The 20,935-nt window shown below is 43.0% G+C and overlaps 1 protein-coding gene across 2 annotated transcripts in view; it reads left to right on the top strand.

Moving 5' to 3' along the window:
* Positions 1–20,935, top strand: part of ERMP1 (endoplasmic reticulum metallopeptidase 1) — a 128,039-nt gene that overhangs the window by 97,272 nt on the left and 9,832 nt on the right. For both annotated transcript variants that reach the window (XM_029613903.1, XM_029613896.1), the window contains exons 13-14: positions 3,297–3,412; positions 16,295–16,458. In XM_029613903.1, the coding sequence (XP_029469763.1) occupies positions 3,297–3,412; positions 16,295–16,458 (280 nt within the window). The remainder of the gene's footprint in view (positions 1–3,296; positions 3,413–16,294; positions 16,459–20,935) is intronic.

Raw genomic sequence — 20,935 nt, 5'->3', positions numbered from 1 at the left:
AGTCAAAGGATACTGTATGAGTCTTAGTGCCAGAATCAGATACTTTGTCAGCAGATCCTCCTCCTCCAGCGCCATCTTTTTGTTCATAGGATGTGGCTGGATTTTGTGTACAAGTATTGGACAAATATTTCTACTTCATCACATCTTCCATCTGTTAGGTCCTTCCTCTGAACCAGCTCTCCACCTGAATATATATTTTGGCCAGTTTTTTTTTTTTTGTTTTTTTTTAATGGCTACTTCAATTTCATTTACATTGCAAGAAGAGACTGAACCTAGAGAAGACATTTTGGGGGTCTTGAATTTAAATACAAGCTCCTAAGCAGGATGTAGCACTCCCTATCCATAGTATTATAGGGACTTTAATTAAGAATGTGGTAAACTCTGATCAAATTGTCAGTGGACCACAAACTAGACCGAAAGAACAAGGTCCAACCCTATCAAAGTCGCAAAAAAGTACAGATCCCTCACAAGTTCATTGTTGTAGAATTATCCCTAAAGAAAGCAAAACAGTCCAAGACTCGCACCAGTTTCCCTCCAGGTGATGATGCCAAACTATTAGAATTGTGAAAAAAGAACTTTGTCAGCTATGCTGACATCAAGATTAGCAGCTCACCGATTTCATATGGTACAATATATGTATAACACCTTACAAAATTTGAGAAACATCTCTTCTCAACTTTCTACAGGTAGTAAAGGCTTAAGTGGAAGAGGATTTTTAGAAAGGTAAAGCAAGATGTTAAAACATCCTTCAAATATGTCAGAAAAAAGAGGAAGGCCAGAATTGGCATTGTAAGATTAAAAGGAGGCAAAAGATCAATGTGTAGAAAGAGATGAAGATAAAGTAGTACTATTAAATACTTCAGTTCTGTGTTCACTAAAGAAGACATTGAAAAAGGACTGCTGCTGGTTGACAAGAGTATGCATGGGGAGAAGGATAGATACCATCTCATTCACAAGAGGGTTTGGGTGAAACTAAAAAAAAATTGAAAGTAGACAAGACCATGAAGCCATCAATTGCCTTCCAGGTAAAAATCACTCAGTGAGGTACAACAAAATCAAGTATACAAAATTACATCATATTATATAAATATGTAACAATGCAGTCACGATATTTAAAATTCTGCCCTTAACGCCACCTGATGCTTGTCCGGCAAACCTGAATTTACTCAGGCATATACATTAGCCACACTTGCTAAAACATAACAAATTGTTTTCATCTTTAAGCTGAGATAGTAAACTATTCCACTATAAAGAAATGGCATCGGAAAAGGCATGGTTCTGTAATTGTGCATGGTAGAAGGCCTTTACTGCTGGAAGTTGTAGTTGACAATCTGTGCATACAGGAGAACTCTACAACTGCAGTACCAATTTAACTTCTCATTTACTGTAAGTGAGGAGCCAACAACCTTTCATTATTTTAAATGCTGGCAGGTTTACTGAAGGATCTGTTCAATAGATCCTTGGAGATGGGAGTGGTGATCGAGATTGGAGAAGGGCAGTTGTGGTCCTGTTTCACAAAAGTGGAAGACTGGAAACTACGGGCTGTTTAGCCTTACCTCTGTGGTGGGAAAATTAAGGAGACCTGCTGAAGGAAAGGATAATGAATTATCTGCAATCCAGTAGGTTGTAGAATCCAAGGCAATATGGTTTTACTAGAGGAATATCTTATCAAACAAATGTGATTTTATTTTTTTGATTGACTAGAGAATTAGATCAAGGACGAGCACTTTATATGATTTATATGGATTTCAGCAAAGCTTCTGATAAAGTCCTACATGGGAGTCTCATGAATAAAATGAGGAGCCTGAAAGTAGGTTCCAAGGTGGTGGAATGGATTAGAAGTTGGTTAACCAACGAGAGTTAGTAGTAAATGAAGTGCACTCTTGAGAGAATGGTGATTTGTGGAGTGCCTTGGGGTCTGTTCTGAAGCTGCTTCTATTCAGTGTCTTTGTAAGTGATATTGCAGGTTGGAAATTTTTTGTTGTTGTCACTAAGATCTGCAACAGAATAGACACCCCTGAAGGAGTGGAGAAAATGAGAAGAAAGTTTAGGGAGTAATCGAAGGTTTAGCAGCTAGGATTCAATGCCAAGAAGTACAGTGTCATGTATTTGGGGTGTAGTAATCAAAAGGAGCTATATGTGATTTGGGGAGAGGGACGAGAGACTGATGTGCACAGACTGGGAGAGAGACTTTTGGATGATAGTCTGGTCTGGTCTGAAAGTAATGACGCAAGGTGATGACTTAGGCCAGAGGGATATTGTACTTTATAGAAAGAGGCATAACAAGGAAATGGATGTGATAATGCTCCTGAACAGATCATTGGTGTGGCCATTCACCTGGAGTACTGTGCTCAATTCTGTAGATTGTATCTCAAAAAAACATAGAGATAAGATAGAGAATCAAAATGGTGTGGAGTCTTCATCAAAAGATATTTGAGATGAGACTTAAGGACCTATAGATGTATACTCTGGAGGAGAGACGAGACCGGGGATATAATACAGACTTTTAAATATCTGAAAGGTATTAACAGTGCACAAGAATCAAAACTTTTGCAGTGGAAAGTAAGCCATAGAGTTAGGTATCCTGATATGAAACTCCAAGGAGGTAGAATTAGATCAGGAAATATTTTTTTTCTTGGAAGAGTCGGTAAAGACGACAAGAACAGTAATAGAATTAAAAAATGCATGGAAGTAAGTTTTGGTGTAACTTTTATGCATGGGGGTAACCTGCTTGGAGTGGCAGTTACAACCCTGAAAAACCTTGCTGGCTAGACCGGATGAGCCATTTGTTACTATCATGTAAATGTTAATGAATTCTTAACATTTACTAAAATGTTAATATTGTTAATATTAATATTAAAATGTTAATATTAAATTAATATTAATATTAAAATGTTAATATTAAAATGTTAATCAATATTAAAATGTTAATATTGTTTATGGCTAAAATGTTAATATTCTTTCTTTAATTTCCTCCCCTTTCAGTTCCTATTTATTTTTCCTTGTTTTTTGTAACTTTCTCACATCCTAAATATTGTTATAATGTTTTTATTTAAGTTTCTTACTATATTTGATGTCGAATTGGGAAATGTTTCTACCATGTTACTCTCTGCAGTTATTCACATTGTTAATTGTAAACCGGGTTGATGTGATTCATATCATGAAACTCGGTATAATAAAAATAATAAATAAATAAATATCACATCTTTTAAGTGTTTGAGTATGAGGAATTTTGCTTTTTTATACCAAAAGTTGGAAATAAGGATTTACCCTTGTTTTTCTTTTTTTACTTCTAGGAAGAACTGGTATCTTCCTACACCTGAAGCGTCTCCTTCAAAGCCTACACATTTCAGACTTCTATCCAAAGAACAGATGCCCTGGCATTCCACAAGGCTAACATTTGAAATTGCAGGTGGGTAGCTTACAATTGTTAGAACTCAAGATGCCTGTTCACTGTTTTTAAAGGGAAATGATGTTTCTGATGTAAACTCAATACACCTATGCTCTGCTTCCATGGCAGATTCAGGTCAAAATTTTTCTGCTTCTTATGTGACTGGAAAAAGCCCTGCTGCACCTTGTCTGAGGGGGGAAGTGCCCCTTTCCACTTGCTGTACTTAATGTGAAGTTGCATCTCCAAGCTGTTGGGTGGGCCCTGTAATCCTAGAGGGAGACGAATCCTCCTGAGCCCCCAGGAAAAGAGCAAATGCAGAAGGTGTGCCTTGTTCCCTGTCACACAGGGTTTCCCCAAACTGTTCTGTAGTCCTATCTCCTGCCCCCTTCCCTGCCACAGCAGGTTGGGTTTCCAGGATATCTACAATGAAATATATATTAGATTTGCATATATTGAAGACTCAATATATTCATATTTATTCCATGTATATTCATTATGCATATCCTGAAAATTCAGCAGGCTGTGGAGGTCTCCAGAACAGATTTGGGAGCTGTGCCCTAATGGCGTCAGTACAAAGATTTTTACCTCCGATTGGAGTATAGGCATTGATCCGTATTATTGTATAATCTCATGACACAGCAGTGTCACACAAAGTTTTGGATGAATTACCCTCTTTGGGTGTTTTCTAATAAGGTATCTGAATACTTTACACAGACACTGCATCCTGCAGTTTTGTAACCTGGGACTTCCCCCAACTCCCACCTGTGGCTTTCTACTGAAGGGAAACTTATTCTCTGTGGGCAAGCACAAAAAACTTCCACACAAGATGAGTGACACCTGACTGAGTCAAGTCGTTTTTCTCTCAAAGCCCAGAAAGTTTGTTTGCTTTTTGAGCATGCAAGGCCTTCCCATGCTAGCATCCCTGCGAGTGAGTCTCCTCAGTCTGTTTTCAGCTGCTACAGCGAATGGTTGGAAATAGTCTCTTAGCATCACTGCTATTTCTCAGAATGGCTACAGAAAAGAAAGGAAAAAGTCAGTTCAAAAATGTCAACAGTGTGGACACACAATATCCATTGTAGATTTACATTTCCTTTGTGTGAAATAACTGGGACTTGATTCTTCGAGCCCTGGCCCCTGTAGATGTATATCCCTGAGGGTGTTAATTTATTGATCTCTCCAACTCCAATGTGAGCACTCAGGCTTATCGAAAGAGATTAAATTGAAATCCAGTTCAAAAATAGCTACTGGTAAGCCGAGAGTTGTCTATGGCACCGAAAAGCTTAGGCATGCCTATGCCTTAGAAGCTCGGCACCAAACCAAGTTGGAGCCGGGAACCACCTGCGCAAAAGAAACAAAGTACAGAATCAGCACTGAAACACTGGAGCCATGAGGTACTGGTGTCAAAAGAATACATCAAGGAATAGTTAGCACAAAAATGGTGCAGAGAATCACCAGTACCCAAAGGTTCAGCACACACAATCATTGGTGCCGAAGTATTGGTACAGAAAATCACTGGCATGGGAAAAACGTTCCAACTCAGAGCCAAAACCATGGCACCAATGTATATGTGCACTATCTTCATTATCAAGCTTTTCCTCAGAACCTATTGAAGTAGGAAGAAAGCATGTAAGAAAGACACAACATGCAGAAACATCAAGTAGTATGACTTCACTTCCTACACTGGAGCCCCAGATGGAGGAGTCAAAAACTATACATTCTGAAATTCTGCTTCAGCAACCTGTGCACACATTTGTACAGAAATTATGGGCACATACATATGAAGCATGTGCCTAGTCATCAAAAATCCTCAGCTTAACCCATACTGAAATTACAGGGGGGGTAATACAAGAGAAGAGAAGCACAAAACTGAAATTTTATTTATTTTTTATTTATTTTTATATACCAATTTTTATATACCGACATTCGATCTCAATTGAGATCACACCGGTTTACATTCAGGTACTGTATTTCTCTATCCCCAGAGGGCTTACAATCTAAGTTTTTGTACCTGAGGCAATGGAGGGTAAAGTGACTTGCCCAAGGTCACAAGGAGCGACAGCAGGACTCGAACCCTGGTTCACAGTCCACTGCTCTAACCACTAGGCTATTTCTCCTCCCTTGGCTTAATGTACACAAATTATATCTGATTCTTGCAGTTCAAATTAATCAGTTAGAATGAGATATACTATTTCCAAATCCACCTTCAGGCTTGACACCAGAAAAAACTGGAAGTTTAACAGCACCAGAAGACTCCACATACCCAAATTTTCTGCAAAAGATTTGAGGCAATTGCTTTCAGTTTAGAAGAGAAAGCAGAAGATATAATCGACTTGCAAGTCTTGCTAAGTTTCATCCAACCACTGAAACAATACAAAACGCTACCAATGCATGATGCGCTAATGAAAGTCCAAACTAAAATTTGGAAGACAGCTTTCTCTGGATCACCTATAGCCAAAAACATTGATGTAAAATATAGAATACAAAAATGCTCAGGACATGAGAAGGTACAACTCTCTCATGATTCCATTATTATACAGTCAGTGATGAAAAAAGCCAAAGGACAAAAGCTTACTTGAATTCTGCTCCAAGGATCATTGATACAGTTGGTAAAAAAAAAAAAAAAAAAAGCGACCTTGCAAGCAAGGATTGCTGAGCACCAGATCAGAATGATTCAATGTTTTTAATAATAACCTTGAAAAACTCCATGAGCATTCTAAAAGTTTGCTAGAAGAACATCATTCTTTCAACAAAATCATGGCAAAGAATTGTGTAAGAGAAACCAGCTAACACTTCCATTAAATAATTTGTAGTGAGAGGATAACTATCTCATTAATCACTTACACCTTTCTACCTAACAAAATTAAATTCAATTTAAATATTGACTCATATTAGGATTGTAGAATGTTAACACACAGTGTTAATGTTCATTTCCTGTGAAGCGTCATACTGGAGAGTTAGTGAACGCCAAACAAGTAAGAATTGACCGTACCCTGATGAACAGTGTTTGAAATAAAGACCTATGTTGGGCTAAGTGAGCAAGTAGATGAAGAATAAGCCGGATGATTTTTACAACACAGTGGCGGTAGCTACATTCATATGATTCCAGTTAGTCACTCTTGAAGCTAGAGGAAATACATGAAAAAGATTTGTGTGTGTGTATGTATATGTGTGTATATATATAATCTTCTCAAAGGATTTTCTGATCAGAGGATTTTAAGTGCAAACAAAAACAATTAAAAAAATAAAATGGCGGCATAAATTGTGAAGCAACCAAAAGTGCCTGTCAAACAGCTAAGTTACAGATGCTTATTTAAAGACCATCATAATAGGCTTCATTGAACAGTGATAACTTTATATCTCTGCCTTATTTTTAATCATAGGTCTAGTAGTCATCTATTTTTCAATATTTTTCATATATGCTGTGCAAAAGTTCTACTTAACTTTGGTATGAAACGCTGTCTTTTCAACTTCTATGAAGCCTTGCTTAACATGCCCAACATGGGTCCATGTTTCAAACAGCCGGTTCTTTATCAATGGCTCAATAACAGCATAGCAATTATAGCAGCTCATCTGAGAAAACAGCATGTACAAGTATTTCCATACTTAGACAATTGCCTGATTATCAAGTCCATCCTACAAAGACTTGATAGAAGATGCAAACCTACTTATATCAACCATGCAATTCTTCATATTTCTAGTCAATTTCGAAAAATCAACATGCAGACTGAGGCAGCATCTGGAATTCATAAGTGTGCAGTTGAATGTGATAAAAGTATATCTACTTAGCACAGGAGGGAACATAGAGGAAATGAACAGGCAAGCAGTTCATGAGTACTAGGACACATGGCTTTAACTGTTCATGTAACACCATTAGCATGACTGAAAATGAGACAAGCACAGCACAATGGTATCTAAAGAGCAAGTAGAACCAATAAAATCAACTGATAAGTTACAAAATCCAACTAAACAAAGAAATAAAGGATTCATTCACATGATGGATAATCGAGAAATTTCCTTTGTGGTCAGAACTTTCACCCACCAAATAATATACAAACTATAGAAGGTACAGGTACAGAGAAGGGCTACCAAAATGATAAGGGGAATGGAACAACTCCCCTATGAGGAAAGACTAAAGAGGTTAGGACTTTTCAGCTTGGAGAAGAGACGACTGAGGGGGGATATGATATAGGTGTTTAAAATCATGAGAGGTCTAGAACGGGTAGATGTGAATCGGTTATTTACTCTTTCGGATAGTAGAAAGACTAGGGGACACTCCATGAAGTTAGCATGGGGCACATTTAAAACTAATCAGAGAAAGTTCTTTTTTACTCAACGCACAATTAAATTCTGGAATTTGTTGCCAGAGAATGTGGTTCGTGCAGTTAGTATAGCTGTGTTTAAAAAAGGATTGGATAAGTTCTTGGAGGAGAAGTCCATTACCTGCTATTAAGTTCACTTAGAGCAGAGCTTTCCAAACTTTTCATGTTGGTGACACACTTTTTAGACAAACATAATTTCGGGACACAGTAATTCAGTCTACTAGTAAACCAGAGGTTAAAGGTTAAACGAACGAAACATATTTCAACAATTTATGTATGTTTCCTTAAATATATACATAAATAAAATGTTTCACGACACAACCTATCTCATGAAAACCTTAAATTTATATTAAAAATATATATTCCAAGATTCATGTTATTGTTATAATTTATGAGAAACAATAATAAAACAAATTGTCTGTCCCCCACACACTCATCTCTCTCCTCCCCCCAGCACATGTCTGGCCCCCACACACTCTTTTCTCTCCCCCCAGCACATGTCTGGCCCCCACACACTCATTTCTCTCCCCCCAGCACATGTCTGGCCCCCACACACTCATATCTCTCCCCCTCAAGCACATGTCTGGCCCCCCAGCACGTTTGCCCCCCACACACTCATCTCTCTCCCCCCAGCACATGTCTGGCCCCCACACACTCATATCGCTCCCCCTCAAGCACATGTCTGTCCCCCCAGCACATGTCTGGCCCCCACACACTCATATCGCTCCCCCTCAAGCACATGTCTGTCCCCCCAGCACGTTTGCCCCCCACTCACTCATCTCTCTCCCCCCAGCACATGTCTGGCCCCCACACACTCATATCGCTCCCCCTCAAGCACATGTCTGTCCCCCCAGCACGTTTGCCCCCCACTCACTCATCTCTCTCCCCCCAGCACATGTCTGGCCCCCACACACTCATATCGCTCCCCCCTCAAGCACATGTCTGTCCCCCCAGCACGTTTGCCCCCCACTCACTCATCTCTCTCCCCCCAGCACATGTCTGGCCCCCACACACTCATATCGCTCCCCCTCAAGCACATGTCTGTCCCCTCAGAACGTTTGCCCCCCACTCACTCATCTCTCTTCCCCCAGCACATGTCTGGCCCCCACACTCATGTACCTCGTCTTTTGATTGTTGCCAGTTAAGTGCTTCACTCCCTTCCATGATCACCAGACACTGCTGCTTGCAGTCAGTACTCCTCATGGCCAGGCCTCATCGGCAGCAGCAGCCAATGCAAGGATGGCTGGGCTCGTTCCACCCACCAAGCCCCCCCCAAAAAACGCGATTGACAGCAAAAATCACCCAATAATAAGCAACCCATAAACTGAAAAAAAAAAAGTGAATCACTAGAAAAAAAAAAAGCCCAGACTCACATCAGAGTTGACCGGGCTTGCGCGACACACCTGCACACTGCAGGCGACACACTAACGTGTCCCGACACACAGTTTGGAAAGCTCTGACTTAGAGAATAGCCACTGCCATTAGCAATGGTTACATGGAAACCATGGAAAAAAAACATGGAAAAAAAAAAGGAGGAGGAATCCTCCTAGCTACAAAAAAGGACCACAGATTCACTCAACACTCCTCCAATACCGACTCAAAACTAGAATTTGGCTTCTTCTCGTCAGACAAACTCCAAATTTTACTTCTCTACGCTCCTCCAGGTTTACTGGAAACAGACGCATCTCCCCTGGTTGAACTAACTACTTCCCTTATCAATCTAGATGCCCCAGCGATAATATTAGGTGACTTCAACCTGCACGTCGACAACTCCACATTATCACCCAACTGCGAAGCCTTACTCACAGCATACTCCGCTTTAGGTTTCACTCAACTAGTTAACAAACCCACACACAAAGCCGGACACACGTTAGACCTTATCTTCGTCAATACAGCAATCAAACCGGTCCAGCACCCCTCCTGCACGAAGGTACCATGGTCAGATCACTCCCTCATAACTTCCTCATTCTCAATAAAAGATACTAGTCCATCTCGCATACCCTCACATTGCTTCACTTACAGGAAAACATGCACCACAGAAGATCTTAGCAATCACTTATTATCACATCTCACCCAAGTAGACTTTACCAATCCGAACTCAGCGCTTCGATCTTGGAACAACATCACGGAATCAATAGCCAACAAGCTATGCCCCCTTACTACAAAAAAACCTCACCCCAACTCGTCCAAAAGACAACCATGGTTTACCCTAGAGCTAAGAAAGCTTAAACTATTGCTAAGACAAAATGAGGCTAAATGGCGTAAAAACCCATGTACCATCACTCTATCTACCTATAAATCGACTCTTCTCCAATACAAATCGAATACATTAAGATCCAAGAGGAACTACTATGCATCCAAGATCCACCACCTAATCTTCGACGCTAAAGCCCTCTTTAGCTACGTCTCTAACCTCACTCAAATAAACCCATCAGAAATCGCCCTCAACCAAGCAAAATCTAAAGCGGAAGAACTAGCGCTATTTTTCAATAACAAAATCAGCAAACTTCTAACTCACCTGCCCCCCAACATCGCATCTACTTCAACACCTCCTCAGACCACCTTCAAAAATACCCACTTAGAAGAACTGGAACTCACTTCTTCCATTGAGATCCAAGGTATTCTACGGAAAATGAAACCATCTTCTCACCCTTCGGACCACATCCCCTCGAAATTACTTCTATCAATTCCTGACTCCATCTCCAAATCCCTGTCAGACATCATAAATTGCTCTATAACACAAGGATCTTACCCAGATGACCTAAAATTGGCCTCTCTCAAACCATTACTCAAGAAACCTAATCTAGATCCTAATGACCCAAACAACTACCGACCAATCGCCAACCTCCCCTTCATAGCTAAGATTATGGAGAAATTGGTGAACACCCGACTCTCAAACTACATTGAAGAAAACAACCTCCTATTCCCATCACAATACGGTTTCCGCAAAACACTAAGCACGGAGTCCCTCCTCATTTCCTTAACAGATCACCTCATCCTGGGCCTCGATAAAGGTCAAGCCTTCTTACTGATCCTACTGGACCTTTCTTCAGCCTTTGACACCGTCAATCATTCCTTACTCATTAACCAGTTAGCCTCCATAGGTATTTCAGGCACAGCACTATCTTGGTTCATATCATTTCTCAGCAATAGAGGATACAAGGTCAAGATACAGAACAAAGAATCCTCTCAACATCCGTCGTCAGTAGGAGTCCCACAGGGGTCCTCCCTGTCTCCTACTTTATTTAACATTTACTTTATACCGTTATGCCAACTTCTCACCGACCTCAACCTCAAACACTTCCTTTATGCGGACGATATACAGGTCCTGATACCCATCAAGGATTCCGTCGCTAAAACTCTGGCTTACTGGGACACATGCCTTCAAAAAATTAAACTCCTCCTCACCAGCCTAAACCTGGTATTAAATTCCGGCAAAACTGAACTCCTGCTCATCGCCTCAGAAAATAGCACCATCACCTCTGCACAACAAGCCACGCCAACAATCACACAAGTGAGAGACCTAGGAGTCCTAATTGATAATCGCCTGAATTTCAAAGCCACCATTAACAAAACCACCAAAGACTGTTTCTACCAACTACAAGTCCTGAAAAGAATTAGACCTCTTTTCCATGCCCAAGATTTCAGAACTATTCTACAAGCAATCATCTTTTCAAAATTAGACTATTGTAACACCATCCTACTCGGCCTTCCCGCTTCATACACCAAACCGCTTCAGATGGTGCAAAATGCAGCTGCACGAATTCTAACAAATACCAGGAGAAGGGACCACATAACCCCCATTCTAAAGAGCCTCCATTGGCTACCTATACACTTTAGAATAATATACAAGGCCATTCTTACCACATACAAAATCATCCACCAACTGGCTCCCATTGACATACAGATCCCTCTCCGACTACACAATTCGTCAAGACCGACAAGAGATGCATACAAAGGATCGCTACAGGTACCACCGTCCAAATCTACCAGACACTGCACACTAAGAGACCGGGCTTTCTCTACAGCCATTCCACCGTTATGGAACTCCATCCCCTCAAATCTCAGAACAGAACCATGCATCTCAACCTTCAAAAAAAGACTAAAGACCTGGATATTCATACAAGCTTTCCCAGACACCAACATGGTCAACTAATCTCCAACTACACCTTGATTAACCATATCTTGATTAACCATATCTTCTATCGTTTACCTGTGTGAATTAATCCTGTCCTTTCTCTTCCTTCTCAGCCAAGTTCTTATCACCCTGTTATATGTAACTGCCTTTTCAGCACCATTGTTATAGTTATGTTTACTATGCACCCCTGTTTTATGTGAACCAGCATGATGTGACTGCTGTCTCGAATGCCGGTATATAAAAATTTGAAATAAATAAATAAAATAAATAAATGGAATAGACTTAGTTTTTGGGGTACTTGCCAGGTTCTTATGGCCTGGATTGGCCACTGTTGGAAACAGGGATGCTGGGCTTGATGGACCCTTGGTCTAACCCAGTATGGCATTTTCTTATGTTCTTATGTTCTTATAGTAACATGGATGGGAAGCACATCAATATCTATACTCAAGGGACATGGTCACAAGAACAGTCCATGCTTCACATCAATCTTCTAGAAATGAGGGCAGTGTTCAGGGCTCTAAATATGTTTGAACCATGGTTGAAAAACAGAATACTGCAGGTACAAACAGACAATAAAGTTGCCATGTTCTATATAAACAAACAGGTTTTTCAAACAGTTTTGCAAAGAATCCATAGCGATATGGAACTGGGCAGTCAAACAGAAAATACTGATCACATCAATCTAACTTCTGGAGAAGAACATAATAGTCAACAAACTAAGGGCCTCATTTTCCATCCGGATCGTACATGATGAGGGACGTTTCGCACGCGAAAAGTCCCTTATGTGCGATACCAAAATGGGGGCGGAGTTGGCCCCGGAAGAGGAGGAGTCAGGGCGTCACCGGGGCCGACTCCGCGAAGATGCCGCGGATGACGAACAGGTAAGGCCCTTTTCGCGTCAGAGTTCGCGCCCAATAGCTACACCTTCTATGGTGGCGCTATTGGGTGTGAAACTGGCAGTGATCACACCGTGATGGTGCGAAGCTGCCGGCTAGCACAGGCCCGCCCCCCGTTTCGGCCCCCCGCCCCTCATTACCTAAATTATCGCAGGCCTGCGATACTTTAGTAAATGAGGCCCTAAGCCGTTAACTACAACCACACAAGTCTCTCTCAATGATCACATATTGCAGGATCTTTTTGTGACTTGGGAAACACTAGGAATAGACCTATTTGCATCTCCATTCAATAACAAACTCTCATGATATTGTTTGAAAAGACCATCACAAGATGTAGTAGCAAATGATGCCTTTCTAATTCCATGGAATGAAAACATAGTGTATGCTTTCCCACTTATTTCACTAATAGTGAAAACCATTTTAAAGCTGAGACAAGACAAGAGAAAAATGTATTCTTATAACCCCCATTTGGTTATGACAAAGTTGGTTTTTTTTGGTTAATCAGACTAGTAGAAAGGTACCCCTGTAAGGTTACTAACAATTCAGAACCTGTTAGCTCAATATGACGGAACAGTCCTGCATACCAATCTACAGTCTCTAGCATTAACAGCATGGATATTGAAAGCAACGTTATCAAATAATTTCAGTTCCCACAAAGAGTAAATGAAATTCGCTCATCCTGAAAACCACCTACAAGGAAATCCTATTTCAAATGGAGGAGATTCACTTGGTGCACACATCAAGGAGAACAACCTTCTGCATGTCCAAATTTTAAAATACTCCAATATTTGCTTCACCTCATGGCCCCTGGACTAAAGACACATTCCATCATAGTACATTTTAGTGTGGTAATGGCTTATCACAGCATTGTTGATGGAAATCCAATTCCAAAATTAGTAGCTAGGTTCATAAAAGGTCTGTTCAACCTTAAATCTCCATTAAAGAAACCAGCACCACAAAGGGACTTACAATACTGTCTTGATACAGCTTATGAAGCCACTATAGAAACTAGTGGCTACAGTGGAGATGAAGCATGACTGGTCGCTATAGGCAGAATAGAAAATATTTTAAATAAGTTCCTGGCATGGAAAACCTTTTCTAATAGTAGTCACATCAGCAAGAATAAGTGGGTTATATAGGCCTTAGTAACCAATACATTCTATACACAAATATTCAAAAACAAAGTACTCATCAGCACACACCAAAACTTCCTTCCTAAAATATCGCAATTCCATTTGAATCGAGAAATACTATAGACTTTTCCCTAAACCACATACCATAACTGTGGTACAGGTATTGCATACCCTAGACTGCAGAAAAGCACTTTCATTCTACTTGGACAGAACTTGCACTCAAGAAGTCAACTCAGCTATTCATATCTTATCACACTGCTTAAAAAAAAAAAAAAAAAAAAAAAAAAAAGGCCCAGCTGTCAAAACAAACATTATCTAGATGGTTAATGCAGTGTATTTCATTGATTATATAAATATGGGTTTGGAAATACCACACACAGTAAAAGCACATCATATCGGAAAGAGGAAGTGATTTCCAGCCTTACTCTGCAGTCTTTGCAATCTTAACAGCAGAATAACTCCCGTGGTCAGCAGAAAGTGTCTAGGCCTGACTTACCAGGGTAGGATGTATGGCGCAAAAGAAAAAAAACGCTCAATCTTAAACAATTCTAGTTTGTTATCCAGTAAGATGTGCAGGCTGGAGGCCTAGAGGAAAGGGAGGATTTGGATGACTAGGTGCCAGAGGAAGGCCATGTACCTGATGGCGAGGCAAGAAAAGATCAGGGGGGGGAGAGTGTGCTTACCCAATCAGAATTCCAGAAATGATTTGCTGAAATTTGCCAGGATATGAGCGGGATAAAATCAGAACTTGAAGTGCTGGTGGCAGAGCTGTGGGGCGATTTGCTTGTTGGGTCAGAGGATCAAAGAGATGGAGTCACTCCTAGAAGAGCAGGCCTCGGATACTACCTTGTGGCAAGATGTGGTAGAAAGTGTGACCCAAAACAGCCCAGGATTTAGACAAGCAGCTAGAAGACTTTGAAAATAGGTCTTGCTGCTGTAGTCTTCAATTTTGAGGCGTCTCTGAGAACAAAGATCCATCAGATTAATAGAATTTGTGTCATGATCCTGGGTGTTGATGCGAGCATGGAGGAAATGCCACCAATCAAACTAGAGAGAGTGCACTGAATCCTAGGTACTGAGGGGAAACGTTCCTCATCTCGACATTGCTTTCATAGCTTTGCTACAAAAGAGAAAATAGCTCAGCAGGCACACAGAATGGATCAGATTACATGGAAGGATCAAACCGTGGAAATATTCCAAGATCTGTCGGCCATCACTATCCGGAAGTGATGCATATTTAGAGGAATAATATCCATTCTGAGGAGAGAGGATATAAAGTACTGTTGGCTTTTCCCGTTTGGCCTTAGCTTCTTCATTCAGGGCAAGTCGGCAAGAGTGAAGATGGTGAATGCAGTGGCTCTGTTTCTGAGAAAAGCTGGAGTGATAACGCTGGAGGCACTGCGAGCAAAATCTACAACCCCGCCCTGAGAAAAGATGAGCAGGCAAAGGGTGACTGGTACGAGGAAAAGATTGTACAGGGAATCCCGCTTCTCCTAATGCTTCAAGCTCCGATAAGACTATTAAGACTCTGGGGAGCTAAGAGAGGAGCGTGACCAGTATGAATCTGGCTGGATAAGATTGGATGAGCAGGAAAGCTGATAAGATTCATTGGGGGGAGGGGAGAGAATAAGGGGGGAATATACAGTGGCTTGCAAAAATATTTGAACCCCTAAAAAGTCAGCAGGTTTGTGTGGATTACAACTGACACGCACACAGATTGATCCAGACGGTATGTTGCAAACCAGTATGTTCTTAAAGTAAATTTTGTCACAATTCATTATTTCTCTGCATTTTTTTGTAAAAATAAAATTAAAAACTGAAAAATGCTGCTTGCATAAGTATTCAACCCCTGTGCTGTGGAAGCTTTAAGTTTACACAGATGAAAGATACTGCCCTAACATTTGGCTTACAATTGGCCTCTACCTGTGAATCATGTAAAAAGGAGATCACAGGATTGCGGTACTCTGCTGGATGACCTTGACTGGGTAGTATATTTTAGTTTAAAAGATTTATAACCCACACGCTTCAAAGTGCATGGCAGGGGAACAGTGCAAACAATATCTGAAGTTTTCCCCTTCCTTGGTGGTGGTTTTTTTTTTTTTTTTTTTGAAGCGATTCTTGTCGGTACTCTTTCTTCAAGGTGGGAATGGAGGGGAATAAAAGTCCACCACCAGCAATGGTATTTCAGAGCACCCAACGGTAAGTTAAGGTTTGGCAGAGCCACAGGCAGCCTGGAGAGAGGGAACGGGACTGTCTGACAGATGCAGTGACTGGAAAAACAGATCAGAATTTGTTTTCGTCATTTTCATTGCAGCATCACTTGCCTTCCATATACACCTCAGTAGTGTTAGATGTAGCCACCATCCCCTTTGCGTTGCTCGTCAGTTGTGTGACTATAATGCTTCCTCCTCGTTCAGGTCCCAGTCACATGTCACTGTACGTGAGAGCACATGAAGGGGCGCTGCTCTCCGGCTGGTCTCTGGGAGATGGAGCCCCTGTCGCCGATTTCAAAGGAGACCACTTTGTGTTTTATTCCCATGGGCTGCAGGCTCCACCCTGGAAATTCTGGTTAGAGCTGAAGGTAAGAAAAGATAGTGAAACTTTATTTTCCTGTTCCTTTCTCTTTTTTTTTTTTTCCTGTTCCTTGTGCAGATTTTGGGGGTGATATTGAGGCATGGGTGCTCTGTTCGCACTACTGCACTTTTTTTTTTTATAAATCATTTGCCGGAATCGCCAATATATATATTTATTTGTTAATTAAAATGATTTCTTTCCAGTGCTGAGAATACTACTTATATGGTTTTGTTTTTTTTTTTGGGGGGGGGGGGGAGGGGGAATGTTATTTTTGTTTTTAGGGAAAAACTTTTTAAAATACCTTTAAGGCAGAAGTTCCCAAATCAGGTCCTCAGGATCCTCAAATAGGTCTGCTTGGCAGGGTTATGAAAATTATGCAAAATAACCTTATTCTTGGACAGTAGACTATGAATATTTTAAAATGTTCAAAAAGAGACTTGTTGGGTGTTTCTTGGGCAAGATTTGAACACCACTCGGGATGTGCATTTGTTTAAAATGAATGCATTAAACGGGATGAATGGAGGCCACTTTAATGGCCTCTCAAATACCAGAATTTTTATTTATTTTTATAACAATGCCTCCCTGAGGATTTACCAATTCCCCTCCCACCCCTTAATAAAGCCTCTGGGCCTAGACTGAGCACAGCTGAGGCCTGCCTAGGCCCCTCCATAAGCCCCCATCCCCACAACACAAAGCTAGCCTCAGGACCTCCATGGGCCCCTCAGAATACCCCTGCATAGCTTGCTGGGCCAGGGACCTCCCTGACCCTCATGTAAACCTTTCCATTGTTTATGTGGGGAGGGGGAATGACCAAGAAATGGCTATCTATTAAATCACCGGTTCGAGACAAACTGGCATCTGTTGCTTCATTTAGATATTTTCCCTTGGGCTCGTGCTATGGTGATCATGCATAACACTTCCCAACAGCTTCTTTCTTCACAATGTGGCTTCTTAGATGTTCCATTGGTGAAACAGTCTTGCCTTGTTGAGACACACACGAGGTCTTTTTCAATTGCAGCACCCAATTTTCGGAATATTTTATCCAAAAATCTTCATCTGGCGGAACGTACAAAAATATTTGTCGCTACTTAAGACTATTTTATTTAAATTGACTTTTTTACTGATTATGTGGTCTTCCAGCACAGGCAACAGATATGCAAGTAGCAAGAGGTTTAAATTGGATTATTCTTATACCTCTGTGTGTTAATTTTAGATGTTTGAATGTTTTATTTTTTTTTTAACTGTTTTATGCTGAAATGTCAACTTTGGTTTTGACTTGTTTTATTGTATAATTATGTATGTTCAAAATGTATAAATCGCTTAGAGCTTAGGCAGTAAGCGATCAAGAAATACAAATAAATGGGCAGAAGTGATGCCCTTGTGCTCCATTGCTCCTGCCCCACTGATTCTTTTTAAAAATGGTGCCAGCTGCAACTGAAAGAAGCACTGAAGTGATATCACCAAAGGAAATTCTTGGCCATGGCAAGCTAGGCAGTGTGGTTGGAGGGAGTTTGGAGGGGTCTGGGCTTGTCCTGGGCCATGAGGCTTTTTGAGGGGCAGGAAGGACTGTTTCAGGGGTATATAAGGGGTGGGGTATTTTGGGGTGGTGTTTTGTGTTTTTTTTTAAATGTTTTGGAAATGAACTTAACTTTAAAATGAAACCCATGAAACAAAGGTGGGCCTGCATATCCCTAAAACCATTAGCTTAGTGTGTATCTGTTGATCACACACTGCAAGTGGTGCAAAATTTCATTTCCTAGCGTGTAGCAGATGGACTCAGGACCAATGGGTATAGTGTACTCCTGTTAGCAGTTGAAGACGGATCAGATTTCAATCTGACGTCAGCTCCTAGTACATATACCCCTGCAGGAAGTGCAGCTCTTCAGTATTTTCCGTCTCTATAGCAGTTAGGGACTATCTGCAAGCTCTTACAGCGTTTGAACCAAATCCAAAGAAGAAAACCAAAATTAAAGGGGAAAACCTACCTGAAGACGAGCCCCGCTCTTCTGCGGTGATACCCTTGGGTCCCTCCCCCAGTTGAGATTCCCGAGGTGATTTCCGTGGTCCCTCGGAGGTGAGCCTCGGTCCGGTGGCCAAATCGCGGCGAGGACCTAGCCCCCGATCCGCGGACGCGGCTGAGAGGCAGCGGGTGCATCCCTCGAGCACGGCGGTGAAGGTATTGGCCCTCTCCCCTTGCAGCCGGAACAAAACCGGGGAGCGCCGAAGACAAGGTAAGGTGGAAATCTGCTGCTTGAATCCGGTCATCGAGGAGGAGGAGCACAGGTCACGGATTGGAACCAGTGCCACCGGGTTGATCTGCCCTAGCAGGGCCAGGCCCCGACCATTTCCAAGGGTCTGCCCACGTGGAGACCCTCCGAGGAGGTCGCCATATTAACCGCATGCTCGCCGTCGCCATCTTGGCCCTATTCGCCACGCTGCCCGCCGTTCGAACCGAGCGCACAAAAATCCTTGTGTGCATAAACTTATGCGCACATAAAACCTTGCGCGCATTAGTTGCACGCACAGAGCCGGGCACATATCTACGGCTAGGCACACATCTGCGCACACATCTCAGGCGTACTGGAGCGCACAAGAGCTTACGCGTCCACAGACATGGCACCTCCAGAAACAGGAATAAAAGCTCAAGGCCTCTGCCCTGCATGCCACATCAGAGCCGCACAGACCGAGGAGGCCGACGCCCTGTGCGCACACTGTGAAGAGGCCCTGGGATATCCGGGTCAGGGCCAGTCCCACCCAGGGTCCAGTGCTAGCTCCTCAGGGGGGTACCCCGGACCTAGCAGGCCCCAGTGGGTCCCCCCCCACAGATGGGGACTCCCAGAGAACCTGCGTCCCTCAACTTAGTCCCAGCGTCGATATCTTGGATGGAGTTATTCAAGGGGATTCAAGATGCAAACTGCACCTCTGGCTGATCAGCCACAAGCTCCACCGGAGGACCCTCATCCCCCAGGACCCTCGAGGCCTAGGCACAGGCTCCCACCACCCAGAAGCCCTGCCTACGGGGACACGGATTTCTCCGAAGAGGAAGTTGAGCCCCTGGAGGAGGGGGAACTTCCCTCAGGGACAGAGCCACACCAAACCATGAGACGCTTCTTCACAAAGGACGAGCTCCTGGACCTCATATCCCAATGTCTAATGGAACTCGCTATCCCGGGCCAAGGCACCTCGGGGGAACCTAGAACGAACCCACTGCTGGAGGGCCTTCGCCAGACGTCTCGCCATTTTTCCTCTCTTACAGGCGGCACAACAGCTAATTCACCTGGAATGGAATGCCCCGGAGTCCACATTCAAAGGGGGACGAGCCTTGTCGGCCATGTACCCCCTGGACCTAGCGACCAAGGAGCTTCTGGCATGCCCTAGAGTGGGCGCCAAAGTCTGCGCGGTCGCCAAGCGCACTACCATCCCAGTGGAGGGAGGAGCGATGCTCAAGGAAGCACATGACCGGCGCCTGGAAGCCATCCTAAAACAGTCATTTGAAGTTGCAGCCATGTCACTGTAGATTGCGGCCTGCTGCACCGTGGTGACACGTGCCTGCCTATCACAAGCCAGGAACAACACTCCGGGAGAAGACATGGAACCAGCAGTATCATTCCTCACTGACGCTGCCTCCGATATAGTGCGCACAGCAGCCAGAGGAGTGTCGTCCGCAGTGGCGGCCAGGAGACAACTCTGGCTTCGAAATTGGTCGGCTGACGCCTCTTCCAAGACGCGCCTCACGAGGATGCCCTTCAAAGGATCCCTCCTGTTCGGCAGCGAACTAGAGAAACTGGCCAACAAATGGGGCGACTCCCTATTACCACGCCTGCCGGAAGACAGGACGAAGAGAACCAGCGTCCCTTCCACAGGTCCGCCAGGGGCAGAAGCTCGCAGTGCTTCAACCCTTACAAGAGCAACTATCAAGCACCCCGCCCTACAGGCAGGAACCAGTCCTTTCGGACCAAGCACAACAAGAGGGGAGCCAGCTCGGGGCAGGCCCCAGCCGCGCCCCACAATGAGAATCAGCCGAGCCATCCAAGGGAAGAAGCCATAGGGGGCAGACTAGCCCTATTCTACAGCAGATGGGTCAAGATAACTTCGGACAAGTGAGACCTAGCCATCATCCCGGAGGGGTACTACCTGGATTTCCTTCGAACCCCTCCGAACAGGTTCGTGGAATCCCCCTGCCACAACCTCCTCAAGAGGACGGCAGTGGAAGCTACTCTATCCAGACTTCTGGCACTCGAGGCCATAACCCCGGTGCCTACACAGGAAATGAATACTGGACATTACTCCATCTACTTTGTCGTACCCAAGAAAGAGGGTACATTCAGGCCTATCCTGGACCTCAGGTCTGTCAACCGCCACCTAAGGATCCCCTGCTTCCGCATGGAAACCCTAAGATCCGTCATATGCGCAATACAACCAGGAGAGTTCCTCACATCCCTGGATCTTTCAGAGGCCTACTTACACATCCCAATTCATCAGGA

This window comes from Rhinatrema bivittatum, chromosome 1 (genome assembly GCF_901001135.1).
Source record: "Rhinatrema bivittatum chromosome 1, aRhiBiv1.1, whole genome shotgun sequence".
Lineage (NCBI taxonomy): Eukaryota > Metazoa > Chordata > Amphibia > Gymnophiona > Rhinatrematidae > Rhinatrema > Rhinatrema bivittatum.
This window is presented reverse-complemented; position numbering and strand designations above follow the sequence as displayed.